The following is a 14,201-nucleotide window of genomic DNA, read 5'->3' as shown; positions in this document are numbered from 1 at the left end:
GTCGAGGTGATGGAATTCCAGCTGAGGTATTTCAAATCCTAAAAGATGATGCTGTTAAAGTGCTGCGTTCAATATGCCAGCAAATTTGGAAAACTTACCAAAATTTGGCCACAGGACTGGAAGAGGTCAGTTTTCATTTCAGTCCCAAAGAAAGGCAATGCCAAAGAATGTTCCAACTGCTGTATAATTGCACTCATCTCACATGATAGCAAAGTGATGCTCAAAATCCTTCAAGCTAGGCTCCAACAGTACAAGAACTAAGAACTTCCAGATGTACTAGCTGAATTTAGAAAAGACAGAGGAATCAGAGGTCAAATTGCCTACATTTCCTGGATCATACAAAAATCAAGAGAATTCCAGAAAAACTTCTGCTTCACTGACTACCCTAAAGCCTCTGACTGTGTGGATCGCAACAAAATGAGGAAAATTCTTAAGGATATGGGACTAACAGACCATCTTACCTGTCTCCTGAGAAACCTGTATGCAGGTCAAGAAGCAACAGTTAGGATCTGACATGGAACAACAGACTAGTTCACAATCGGGAAAGGAGTATGTCCAGGCAATATATCGTCACCCTGCTTATTTAGCTTATATGCAGAGCACATCATGTGAAATGCCGAGTTGAATGAATCACAAGCTAGAATCAAGATTGCCAGGAGAAATAACAACCTCAGATATACAGAAGACACCACCATTAAGGCATAAAGCAAAGAGGAACTAAAGGGCTTCTTGATGAAGGTGAAACAGGAGAGTGAAAAAGCTGGCTTAAAACTCAACATTCAAAAAATGAAGATCATGGCATCCATTCCTATCATTTCATAGCAAATAGATGGGGAAAAAGTGGAAACAGTGGCAGATTTTATTTTCTTAGGCTCCAAAATCACTGTGGACATACAGGCTTGCTCCTTGCAAGAAAAGGTATGACAAACCTAGACAGCATGTTAAAAATCAGAGCTATCACTTTGTATCCAAAGCCCATACAGAGTCAAAGCTGTGGTTTTCCAGCAGTCATGTACGGATGTGAGAGTTGGAACATAAAGAAGGCTGAGTGCTGAAGAAATGATGCTTTCGAACTGGGCTGGATAAGACTCTTGAGAGTCCCCTGGACAGCAGACAAATCAAATCAGTCAATTCTAAAGGGAATTTCCCAACCCTGAATATACGCTGGGAAGACTGATGCTGAAGCTGAAGCTCCAATACTTTGGCCACCTGATGCGAAGAGCCGACTAATTGGAATAGACCCTGATGCTGGGAAAGGTTGAAGGCAAAAGGAGAAGGGGACGACAGAGGATGAGATGGTTAGTTAGTGTCACAGACTCAATGGACATGAATATGAGCAAACTATGGGAGATGGTGAAGGACAAGGAAGGCTGGCGTGCTGTAGTCCACGGGGTCACAAAGAGTCAGAAACAGCTTGGTGATGAACAACAACTACTGTGGGTCATTATTTCATGATGCATGGAAGTCAAATCATACACCTTAAACTTATACAGTGAAGTGTGTCGATTATATCTCAGATAAAACTGGAAGGAAAAAAAGGTGAGTGATGGTGGCTCTGTCTGCAGATGGTGGAGCCCCTGGGTCTCTCTCAGGTAGGAGGGATGGCCACCTGCAGGGGGGCTTCTCCCTGGGTTCTAGAACCTTCCACATGGTTGCTCTGGGTGGCAAAGCCTGCTGGGATTTCCTCAGTCCAGCTCCACCTGCCTCGTGGAGATCTCCTGACCATGCATCTTCGCTTCGGGTGGGGCACGTGGTTCTTTATGTCATCTCACCAGTATCCTGTGAGAAGCTGGGAGGAGCGCCGTAGGATGACTACTGACATCAGTTTCATAAAAAAACAAAACAAAACAAAAACCAACAACTCCTGTGGCCCTGCTTACAAATGCTCATGAGTCACAAGCGGTGTCAGACGCTAAAACCATCTCTCCTGAGTCTGCTGGGTAGGACGCAGGGGACCCTGGGTGGCGCTTCAAAAATTGAGTGTCGTCAGGCTTCTCACCACCCGAGCAAAGGCATCACACCACCCGAGCCTGTGTTGATGAACCTGGTCGGGGGCTGGTCTCAGCCTTGGTCATTACGTGTGAACACAGTTTGCAGTTCTGCCTTTTAAATAAATGAGAAGAACGAACGTTTCTATAGAATCTCGCACAGGCGAGCCAAGAGCTAAAGAAAGTCAGGACTGCAACTAGGAACAAGCTCAAGGGCAGGCTTGAAGCAGCATGTGAGTGGGGAGACTGGGGAAACGGGGCATGAGAGGATAAGATGATGGAACTGGATTGAACAGGGACTTCCCTGGCAGTCCAGTGGTTAAGACTTTGCCTTCTAATGCAAAGGGTGCAGGTTCAACCCCTGGTGGAGCAGCTAAGAACCCACAGGCCTCATGGCCAAAACCCCAAAACATTAAATGGAAGCAGCATTGTAAGAAATTCACTAAAGACTTTAAAAACAGCCCACATTAAAAAAATCTTAAAAGAACTGCTCCAACTCTCTGTATATAAAGATATATATATATATATATATGACTATATATATATATCCAACACCTACATTTCTTAGCTTCTCACTTCTACTACTGTTCGTGTTTTATGGATTATTTCTCCCTGTTAGCCACAAACTATTAAGTGACTCTGTGATCCTGCCTCAGCCTAACTCACAGGCAGAGTCTGCCTGGACCATCGGATGAAGGCGCAAGAAGAGACATAATCCTAAATTTCCACACCATTTCAGGAGGGGTGGATATGCTGAGGGCTTTCTTTCAGAGCCCCACTCACTCAAGGTTCAAGCGAAAATGTGAAATAAAGACGCGCAAGTGAAAAGTAAAGCACAGATGAATAGAGCCAGTTTACGGTCACAATGAATTCAGCATCACCGACTGTATGGGTGCTCACACGTGCCGTGGAGATTCTCCACAATAACAAGTAAGGGTTTAGAGAATGCAATCTTCCTATCCACAGAAACGACAACGCGGAGAACACTCAACACTGGGGTTGAGCTATCCTAGGAGCTAACTAGGTGTTTTTTGCTGCCCATGCTTCCCCAGTGGCGCCAGCGGTAAAGAACCCGCCTGCCAATGTAGGAGACTTAAGAGATGTGGGTTCGATTCCTGGGAGAGGAAGATCCCCTGCAGGAGGAAACAGCAGCCCACTCCAGCATTCTTGCCTGGAGAACCTCGTGGACAGAGGAGCCCGGTGGGCTACCATCCATCGGGTCGTGCAGAGCTGGACACGACTGAAGTGACGTGGCACGCACCCACGCACGGGAAATAATGTGAATTTTCCTGCATGTTGGGGATAGAGGTGCCCTGCCAGTAACTCCTCTGGCAAACCAGACTCACCCCAGAGAGGAAGCCTCACCCACGCTGGTTAAAATACCCGTTTGTTCTGACCGGAAGCTCTCACCCCGGGCAGCCTGTTACCTCTTGCAGCCTGATCTCCTCCGGCTGGAGGATGTCCAGCACCCCGCTGCTCTGAATCTCCGGGAGATCCTGCCAGAGGTTGAATCTCGAGTGGGGGTTGCTGAGCAGGCAGATGTGGGGCAGGGCCTTCCTCTCGGGTGGGCTTGCTGGCTCCTCCTCCTCCTCCCCTTCATCTTCCTCCGGAGCCTCCTCGCTGGATGGGCACCCGTCAGCACCGCCTTGTATTTCTGCATCCTGTTGCCTCCTGGTCTCAATCTCTTGGAGAGTTGATTTATCTCGGTATTCCTGATACAGGAGCCCTGAAATAAAATCAAACTGTTTTGAAGACACGATAGAGATTTCAGATACGGAGCTTTCCGAATCATTAAGTCACAGCTTTCAACTCCTGAATGTGAGAAAGTCAAAGTGTCAGTCGCTCAGTCCTGTCTGACTCTTTGTGACCCTATGGACTGTAGCCTGCCAGGCTCTTCTGTCCATGGGATTCTCCAGGCAAGAATACTGGAGGGGTTTGCCAGTCCCTTTTCCAGGGGATCTTCCTGACCCAAGGATCGAACTCAGGTCTCCTGCGTGGCAGGCAGATACTTTACCATCTGAGCCACCAGGGATTAAGGGCAAATACTTTGCCTATGAAAACACAAAGAAAGCCAGGCCCCCACAGGTCTCAGGGAAGGGCCACTGAACGGACTGCCTCTGTCTTCATTTCTTGGGAAGGATCTGCACGCATAAGTTTATTTTTTCTTTCTGTATAAAGAAATCCCTGAATAGAATCAAAATCCAGTTGCACAAATAAATGCTTTTCACATACATAACCAGCAAACAACAAGGATCTAGAACTTGTCATGTTAATAACCAATGTGTGCAGAGTCGATGGAAACGGCCCGATTATGTTTCAGCATCCCAGCAGGATGCTTCTCAAAGCCTTAAATGCTTCAGTATTAAAACTCAGGTCTCTTTATCGGTGAAATGGGAGTCGTTGTAAATTCTCATTATGAAGGAAAAAAAAACAATATTTCATCAACCTTATGATTCAAAAGGGAAACATTTCTTTTTTTTTTTCTTTTGTACTTTCAGATTTACTTTCCTGATCTGAAATAAGTGCCTTCTGAGTCTCCAAGGAAATTTGGGGGTACAGAGGAGTCAGTAAAAATGCAGCATCTCCATGGGGCAAAATTCCTTTTTGGATGTCCTGGCCACAGGGTGGTGGATGGTCTCCCCACAGAGGAGCAGCAGAAAGGTTCAGGGGCAAGAAGGCTCCCGGCCCAGGGAGAGGGGAGGCAGGGCTGCCCTGTTGGTGATGAGGCTGGGCAGAGAAGAGGGTCACCCCAAGGGTCTTATCTATCCTGCTGGCAAAAGGCAAGCCCCAGGGGAAGCCCCTCGGGCAAGCAGCTCTGGTCTACATCGTAGGAGGCCCACAGATGGGAAGAAAGAGGCCATGCCCATTCTCCAGGGGAGCGGTGATGCACGCCCGCACACCGTGGTGGGGGAAGGATGGGGCCGTGTGCCTGATTCAGGGATAGTTACAAGGCGTAAGACAGGGCCTGGTGCCGGGCGACGAGTGATATTTGGGTGATCAGTTGGCAGGGGCGGTCTGATGGCCCTATTCAGGAGATGGGGAACATGGGAGGAGGGTCTGACTGGGGATAGGGTGGTGGAGAGATGTAGGTCCACCTGATGGCTACGCAGGCAGAGAGAACTGGTGGGCAGCTGGACTGGTCTGGAGCCTGGGGGAACACTGGGGCCCTTAATATTTCTATCTATAAAAACAAAGATGGGGACCTCCCTGGTGGTCCAGTGGCTAAGACTCTATGCTCTCAATCAGGGGGCCCGGGTTCAATTCCTGGACAGGGAACTAGATCCCACGTGCTGCAACAAATATCAAAGATCCTGTGTGCCACAGCTAAGACCTAGCACAAACTGCCCCCCCCCCAAAAAAAGATGATTTTCCTGGGAAAGTTCTAACGGAAATAAGTGTACTACTTGTAAACCACTTTCTCACGCAATGAGTATAAATATTACCTACTATTCCTTCTTTGCTAAATACATCTAACCTGAAGGAAAAAGGAAGGGAAAAACAGACCCTCTTCTAAATCCTCAAAAATGGCTGGATAAATAAGATTCATAGTTTATAAATAACAGGAACCCAATAAATTACGTGTGGGTTAAATTACTTGGCTTCTTATGCTCCATAATGCTAAATCATAAATCCTTTATGATTAGTATAGCTTTACTTTAAAAAAATGATGTGATTTTACTTTAGAATCTAGCAGATTACAACATGGAATTAATTTGACAAAGGAATGAAAAAGAAAATCTAAATCTATGCTAAATGCAACCCAGACTGAACTGTAATGGCAGAGGTTTAAAGTCACTACACAAACCGGTTCAGTGATGAGCATAAGATCTGACTATTGTTGGCAACACTGTATCAGTTAATCTTCTGTGATTTCAATACTATTTTTATGGAGGTTTAAAAGAAAGGACTCTGATGCTGGGAGGGATTGGGGGCAAGAGGAGAAGGGGGCAATGGAGGATGAGATGGCCGGATGGCATCACTGACTCGATGGACATGAGTTTGAGTGAACTCCAGGAGTTGGTGATGGACAGGGAGGCCTGGCATGCTGCAGTCCATGGGGTCACAGAGAGTCGGACACGACTGAGCGACTGAACAGAAGTGAACTGAAAGAAACCAGGGGAACTTCCCTGGTGGTCCAGTGGTTAAGAATTTGCCTGCCAATACAGAGGACATGGGTTTGACCCCTGGACAAGCTGCTTTTATTTATTTATTGGTTTTTATATGTGGCTGCTTGAGGATGTGAGGCGTGGAGCTGTGGCAGCCACCCGGTGACATGAAGCCCAAAAGCTAAGACTGGAGGAGGGAAGGGCTAGGTGACTGTTTGACTTGAACCAACTCCAGAACTTTCTTCCTCATTCCTGGACCCATTAAAACAGAATACTTTCATTCTTTCATGTCATTATTTTTTTAAGCTGGATATTCTATTACACTCAGCCAAAGACTCCCAACACAAGTAATTTTAGCATTTTCTTAAAACTTCATACTTCTTTTTGAAGCCTTCAGCGTATGAATTTAAATACCAGTTTTCTTGGTGTTACTGCGATTACAAAGGATTATCTTGACACACTGTGTAACCATTTTTTTGGGTAATATGTTTATTAGCCTTAAAATTCAGATTACAATAGAAACAAAGTAGATGTAACTGAGGAGCTAGATTAGCTGATCAAGTTTCGTATTTGAGATATACTGATGATGCATCATGTTTTTCAGTTTTGTACATTCATTAAGCAAAATTAACTTTACCTGTAAAAGCCTGCACCTGGTGTTATATCCAAGCAGAATTAGAAGGCTTAGTTCTCATCTCTCCTAATTAAAATGATCTATATCAGGCTGGCCATGCTGCCCTGCAGAAGGAGGATAAGCAAGGCTCCTGGAGTCCTTCAAAATCTTACTTTTCGAAGAGAATCTTTTTTTTTCTTTGAATTCTTCAGATAGAAACTTCCAAAGGGCAGGGAATTTTAATTTTTAGTGAGGACCTCCTAGGCACCAAGCATTTGCTAGGTGCCAGAGACAACCACAGGACACATACGCACGTGTGCACATGCAAACACACACATGCACAATCACAGGGCCTTGAGGTCTATGATCTTCAGGGCCACCAGCAATGACGACAACTGTATACCACGCCACACACAGTCTTGACATCATTCTGTCCTGGCCTGAGTGGGAGCCGCTGCAGTCCAACACAGTGGTGCATAAATGCCCAGTGTCTTCCCACTTTCCTTCCCTCTTAACTCTGCGTCTTTAGGAACGTGTTGTTCTCTCCTGATACCTGGCAAAGAATCCCCTTCATTCACTGAGCTAAGTGGGAGCAGCTGGCCTCTTGTAGGAATCTGCTTGGCATAGGCCTCGAGTCGAGGATGAAGGATGTGAGAAGGAGGCAGCCTTGGCCCTGCGTGTTTAGCACATCTGTTGAGCACTTACCCGGGACCCAGCCCAGAAGCCAGAAACATATTCACCATGACACCAGGCCATGGTGGGAGAAACGCCTGGGGATGTCAGTCTCCACTGCTCACCACAGCAGGAAACCCAGGGCCAGGAGGAGCGCAGTACCCCGGTTCAGGGCTTCCAACTCCCAGCCTTGAGCTGATGCCACTGGCTCTCCAGGAAGGAGGTCTCCGCACGCCCACGCTGCAGAAGGGAGCCTCTCTCCGTGATTCGAGGCACGGATCTCCCCACCCCCACCCCGATTTCCTTCCTAGTTCTGACGTTGATCCCAGCCAGAGATATCCCTTTCTGGAGGGTGGAAGTCAAGGCTCCCAGTGTATGCTGAGGCCGCGGTGGCCCTCTTCGCTATAAAGGGCAACGTGACCGAGGTAGGACAAAAGGATTTTTGTGGGTGCCTTTCCTCAGAACAGCCCCTCTCCATTTGCCCCAGCAAACAAAGCGAAAAGCCGCCACCACCCAGCCCCACATGCAGGGGGCTGGGAACAAAATCCCTGGAGTCTGGCAAGGCTTAACTGTGTAGCGCTCCACCCTCAGCTTTGCAGGGGCTCAGTTCCTCCCAGGGTTCAGTCCAGAAAAGCCCCAGCCAGGGGAGGAGGGAACTTGCCTGAAAAGTCTCCTAAACGCCGGTATCCCAGGGCAAAGGAAGCCCCCTTCTACCAGAGACACTTTGTGTCTGCCTGAGTGTTTGGCATGAGGGACAATGATGATCAATTTAGGGAAAGACATTTTCAAGTCAAAATTTTAATTCCAATGATAAACTCTGCTCTGACAACACCAAAGAGCAGAAAGATCTCGAGGCCGTCCCATTCCCCACGTTACCTATTCACGGCCCCCTCTGGTGAGGACGATGAGAACTAGTTTGTGTCATCAACAGTTCTTGACTTTTAAATGCAACTGCTCGGGTTCTTGGGATGCCTTCTCACTCCACCATCTGCTTTCACAGAGTCTCAGCTGCAGCTGTGCGGCAGCTGGACAGGCAGGCTGTCCAGCCACACTCTGGGTAGGCAGGTGGAACCAGGCTTCTCTCCCTAACCCAGGGAGTGAGGAGGCCCCCACCTTCTCTCTACTGTATCTCTCCTCCCGGGAGCAAAGGTGGTCACTGCTTCTCCTTCCAGAATGGCTCCAGTCAGCCTGACTCTCTGCAGAGACCCGGGCCCCCTCCCCTCCTCGCCCCGCCCTGCCTCGCACACTCCTCTCCCTCTCCAGGTCTACCCCAGGCCCCTGGGATGGCGGGGGTGGCTCACCGAGCCCTCCCTCCTGCATGGCCCAGAAGCACTTCACCCCTGGACTTCCTGGCAGAAGAGATAAGAGGACAGAGAGCCCTCCTTGCCCAGGAAAGAGCTGGGCAAGTTCACCTGTCCAAGGGAGCAGGAAAGGAACACATTTGCTCAAGGCCAGTTATACAGCTTACTAGTAACAGGCGGCAGTTTTGCATGGAACCATTAGCGCCAAATATATTAATAACCTTCCTTGTCAGGTGCGTTCTGCCCAGGTGAAACGCAACGGCATTCCAGGAGCAGGGAACCCTGAGCCCACCAGGAGCCCTCCGATTCCCCCCAGTGACGCCGCGCCGCCGCCGGAGGCACCCACCTATTTGCTCGATAAGGTTTCTCCAGGAGTCGGCGGGAATAGGGTGGATCATCTGCAAGGCCTCGGTGAGCGTGGTGGGGCTGTCGGCGAGGGCCGGGAACTCCTCGGGCGTGGCCCCATTTCCTGGGGTGGAGGACGACTCGCTGTAGGAGGGGCAGGGCGTGTTATTTTTAAGCAGCGACCCACCTCGGCCAGCCCGCGAGAGGCGTCCGCAAGGGCGGCCCTGGCCAGCTGGACTCTGCCCGGGATGTCCAGGCCGAGCGGCCGCAGCCGCCGCCGCCCCTCCCGGCCAAGCGAGCTCCACAGGCCCTTTTTGTCACCACACCAGGGCTCGACCGGGTGATTCATTCCCACCCCAGCCCGCCCAGACCTTCATGTTTTCGGAGCTCGCGGGCAGGCGTCGGAAACTTGGCGCGCCCTGCCCTCTCCGCGGCGCCGAGCGGCCGCCCCGACGGGTCCCGCGGCCAGGAGCCCTGCGCGCACTGCGCACCCCGCGCCGCGCGCGGTCACACGGCCCCCTGTGCCCTCCGGGGAGCGACCGCCCCAGGGCCACGCGGCGCGGAGACTGGGAGCCCAACGGGACGCGCGCGCCCAGGGCGCCCGGGAGAGGGCGCGGGAGGCGGCCGGGACGGGGCCCAGGGTGTCCGGCTGGGGTGCACCCCCGACCCCAGGCGGCGTGCCGGCACGACGGGGGGCCGCGGGGGGCAGTGAGGGGCGGCGGGGTCCGCGGGGAGGGGTGCGGGGGACACGCCGTTCGGGTAGGCGTCCCTGGCCGGAGACGCGAGTTGGGGCCACAGACGCGCAGCAGCGGCGCTCGGGGGTCGGCACGGCCGCTCGTCCTCACCTGCCGGGCAGGTGTCCCGCCGCTGAGTCGCGCGCGTCGCTTTCCGAGGTGGAGCTGTCGTGGTCCACGGCGCAGGCGGCGTTGAAGGCTGCGGCCAGCAGCTCCATGAGGGCCGGCAGCCAGGCCGGCTCTGGGGCCGGGTCGGGAGCCGCGCTGGGGGCCCCGAGCCGGGCCGGGGACGACGAATGGGCTCCGGAGCGGGGTCACCGCGCGCTCGGCTCGAGCCGGAGCTGCCGCCGCCGCCGCCGCCGCCGCCGCCGCCGCCGAGCGCTCCAGCAGGCGGGCGGGCGGGCGCGCGCCTGGAGGCTCCCGGGGTTGCCACGGCAACGGGGGAGGCGGGAGGGGCGCGCGCGGCGGGGGCGAGGCCGGGCGGCAGCCGGGCGGGGGAGCCTGGACCCGTCGCGACCCGGGCCCACAGGGCGCCGACTGCGGCCCGGGACCTTCCCGCCGGATCCGCGCCTCCCTCCTCGGCCGCGGGCCTTGCCCCGCCAGAGGAGACTTGGAGGGCAGGATGCGTGGGGGCCGGCGCGCTGCGATCTTGGTCTTCTCGGCCCTTCCTCGACATCTAGCCAGACCTCGCCAGAGAGCGAGGCGAGCTTGGAAGGTAGGGGCGAGGTGACCCTCTGCCCGGTTCGCCCTCGAACCCCTGCCTTGCCCACGCCGCACATCCTCTGCGGTCCCTCACAGGGACCAGCCAGGAGACCCCCGCCTCTGCCGCGCCGGGTCCAGCCCCGAGAGGGACCCTCGAGGGCGTCTGCTGCTGACCAGACTATGGAGAGGGGGCCAGCGCCGAGGCCTCTCACGGAGGAGTCTGGCTGCCCCCAGGTACCCCGAGGCCTTGGCGGCCCGAGATGGGTACAGGGGAGCGAGAGGAGGCGGAGCAAAGTGTCCTCAGCCCTCCAGTCAGTTCCCCTGCCCACTCACACTGACTTTCGGAAGGGCTTCCGTGGTGGCTGGCTCAGTGGTAAAGAAAACTGCCCACCAAGCAAGAGATGTGGGTTCGATCCCTGGCCATGGAAGATCCCCTGGAGGAGGAAATGGCAACCCATTCCAGTATTCTTGCCTGGAAAATCCCATGGACAGAGAAATCTGGCAGGCTACAGGCCACGGGGTCGCAAAGAGTCAGCCACGTTTAGCAACTGAACAACAACAGCCTCCGTGTTAGCTAGTTCAGCTGGCTTAGGGATACCGAGAGCAAACACGGGGACCTGGAGTGGAGGGGAGTGGGAGCGGTAGGGTGTGAAGCAGAAATCTAGAGGGAAGACTCCAAAACCCGACTCCAAGTCCAGCAAGACAAGTGGCTGCAATCTCCGGAGTCCTTTTCTGCGCGCAGCCCTCCCCCCTCGCCGCTCCCCTGGGCGGTGTGGATGCCCAACAGCCGTCTCTGTGGGCCAAGACCAACCCAGCTCTCCGGAGGGTACCTGGGGGCAGGTCAGTACAATGTAGACCAGAGTGGGAAATCTCCCCACCTTCCCCTGCACGGTCCTCCCACGGGGCATTTGTTTAAATTAACAAATTTCCTGTTTTTTGATGCAAATACTCCTGGTGGGAGGGGTTCACTGACTAGCTAGCCATTTGGTATTAATACATCCTTAGCCAGCTGCCTAGAGCTTGCAGCAAAGGTGAGAAAGCATTTTGGGAAGGGGCCTTCTTGCCTCAGTTCAGTTCAGTCGCATAGTCGTGTCCCACTCTTTGCGACCCCAAGGACTGCAGCAGGCCAGGCTTCCCTGTCCCTCACCAACTCCCGGGGTCTACTCAAGCTCATGTCCATTGAGTTGCTGATGCCATCCAATCATCTCATCCTCTGTCGTCCCCTTTTCCTGCCTTCAATCTTTCCCAGCATCAAGGTCTTTTCAAACGAGTCAGTTCTTTTTGCCTGGAGGGAACTAACTCCCCTACACAGAATACAGCGGGTGCCCCTGGCAATCCGGGCACATTCCATTCAACAATAGGTGTTTAGGCTGACACAAACCGGTTCCTATAGCTGCCTTGTAGCCCCATTCCCCTGCGAAGGGCCAGAATGAACAGGTCTGGTCTCTTCTTGCCCTTAAGGCCTCAGGATATTTGCACGACAACCATCTGGTCATCTTTTTTTCCAACCCTAGCCCCTCCCTCGATTCATTCTGAGTATCTCCAGACAGCCCTCTCTCGAGCTCTGCACTCTCATCTGTCAACTGGCCATCTCCACCGAATGTCTGCTAAATACTCCACCAGTGCGAACATTCGCCCTGCTGGATGCCTCCCCAGCCAACCAGGAGACCAGGCAGAACCCAGAGCCAGCCTCGAGTGCTCTTGTACGTCATGTCACCCCCTGGTCAATGCCTCACTGAGTCCCTTGAATCCCTAAAGGCTTTCAAAGCAGTCCCCTCTTTGGTATTTGGAACCCCCACTCCCCCACCCCCCGCCCTCTGTTCAGGCTTCCCTTGTGACTCAGCTGGTAAAGAATCTACCTGCAGTGAGGGAGACCTGGGTTCCATCCCTGGGTTAGGAAGATCCCCGGAGAAGGGAAAGGCTCCACTCCAGTATTCTGCCCTGGAGAACATCACGGACTCTATAGTCCACGGGGTCGCAAAGAGTCAGACACGACTGGGTCACTTTCACTCTTTCTGTCCAGCCTTCTCTCTGTCCCCCTTTTAACCTATGGGTCTGCTTTTGTCTATTCTCTGCTTACAAACCTCTGTTGGGGTCCCAACCCCTGTGGGTGAAGGCCACCTGCTGGCTCTGTAACAGGCTCTTTACCAGGTATGCCGCTCCTTGCCAACTTCCTCTGCTAAGACTCTGCCCACTCCACCCCCTAAGTCCTCACCCTTCCTGGTTGAGGCTCCCTAGGGCATCGCCCCTGGGCCTTTAGCTCCGTGTACCCGGCGGCACTGCCTGGCAGTGTATTTGAGGTGAATGGGGCCGTCCCTACACTGAGACAGGCACTGGTCTCCCTGGCGTCCTGGTGTCTTTCCTCAGGGTCCCAGGAGGTGCAGTGGGTGGGCAGTCACTGGGACGGGCTGCTTTGCGCAGTTTCAGCGCCCCTGAAACCCGGTATAAAACTAAACGGAACCTGGGAACACAGTGCTGCACCGAGGGGGAAAGATGCTTTATTTTAAAATCAGAAAATATTCAAGTGAAATTATGTATATTAAGATGAGTATAATAAAACCTTCCAATTGAAAAATAAGCTAAAAATATCCTTCTAATTATAAAATCAGTTTAGAAAGTCACTGAGTTCTGAAGGCATAGCACCTGAAGCTACATTCCATTCCCCATGTTCTATTTTCTATCACACTTGGTGCTTACTGGGCAGGCTATTATTAAAATCTCTAACTGACATTTTGTTCTGAATCATTCACAAAATAAAGTACAGGTAAATATTTCAAGTATTTATGCTGCATTAGTCCATAGTTGTTGCTCTGTAAATGTTTGTTAAGGAATTAATGATATGTTTCTTAAAAAATTTTTTTAATTTTTATGTATTTTATCTAAAGATTATTTATTACTTTGGGTTACAAAAGGTAAATATTAGAAACAAAGTGGATTCTTATGTATGTAGCAACCTCAGCCTTCAGGAGTTCTTATCTGTGTTTACAAAACATAACATTTCATGTTTATAAAATGTTAACTTTATTCTGAGGGAGAATGGTTAAAAGCAGAAGGAAGCTTAGAAATGATCTGCTCCAGATCTTATTTTGAAAAAGAAGAAGCAGAACCAGAGGGCTGAGATGACAAGCCCAAGATCCCAAGGCTGGCTAGTGGCCGATTTTGGAAGTCTGTGCTAGCGAGTCAAGACTGCACTGTGTGGGATAAGGAACTGCAAATTTCTGTTTTCTTATTCTAAGTATTTTTAGGGGGACTTCCCTGGTGGTTCAGTGGTTGAGAATCCGCCCTCTAGTGCAGGGGGCTCAGTTTGATCCCTTGTTGAGGAACTTGTTGCGATCCCACGTGCCTCCGGACAACTAAACCTGAATGGCACAGCTAGAGAGCCTGTGCGTGGAAAGGAAAGATCTCATGCAGCCAAGTAAAAGAAACGAATAAATAAATCCTTTTCAAGAATTTAGGGTCATATGGTATACCACCAGATTACTAAACGTTAAAATGCATCTGTATGCTTGAATCTAATTGGAAAGTGACTCTGTAGTGAGAAGATAATCCTCAAATATACACTTAAAATCTTCTAAAAACAGGTACTTGCTAACTCTTAATTAACTATATATTTTAAATCAATAAACACAATTTATTTTTGTCACTCTTAAGACTTATTCAGTTGCCTTGAAAATCAACACATTTAAACCAGAGAGGCAGTGCCAGCCGTCAATCCACAGAAGCTAAGTGGACCTCCCAAG

The 14,201-nt window shown here is 51.5% G+C and overlaps 1 protein-coding gene across 3 annotated transcripts in view; it reads right to left on the bottom strand.

Annotated features, from left to right (window-relative positions):
* NGEF (neuronal guanine nucleotide exchange factor) overlaps positions 1-14,201 on the bottom strand; it is a 127,663-nt gene that overhangs the window by 35,930 nt on the left and 77,532 nt on the right. For 2 of the 3 annotated variants that reach the window (XM_018041089.1, XM_018041090.1), the window contains 2 exons: positions 9,027-9,169; positions 3,416-3,714 (listed from right to left, as the gene is read on the bottom strand). In XM_018041089.1, coding sequence (XP_017896578.1) covers positions 3,416-3,714; positions 9,027-9,169 — 442 coding nt within the window. Of the gene's footprint in view, positions 1-3,415; positions 3,715-9,026; positions 9,170-9,870; positions 10,125-14,201 lie in introns of those variants that run through there. The other variant, XM_018041091.1, reaches the window with a different exon arrangement.

The sequence above is a fragment of the Capra hircus genome, chromosome 3, assembly GCF_001704415.2.
Source record: "Capra hircus breed San Clemente chromosome 3, ASM170441v1, whole genome shotgun sequence".
In the NCBI taxonomy this organism is placed as follows: Eukaryota; Metazoa; Chordata; class Mammalia; order Artiodactyla; family Bovidae; genus Capra; species Capra hircus.
The sequence above is the reverse complement of the archived record's forward strand: the minus strand, read 5'-3'. Positions and strand labels throughout refer to the sequence as shown.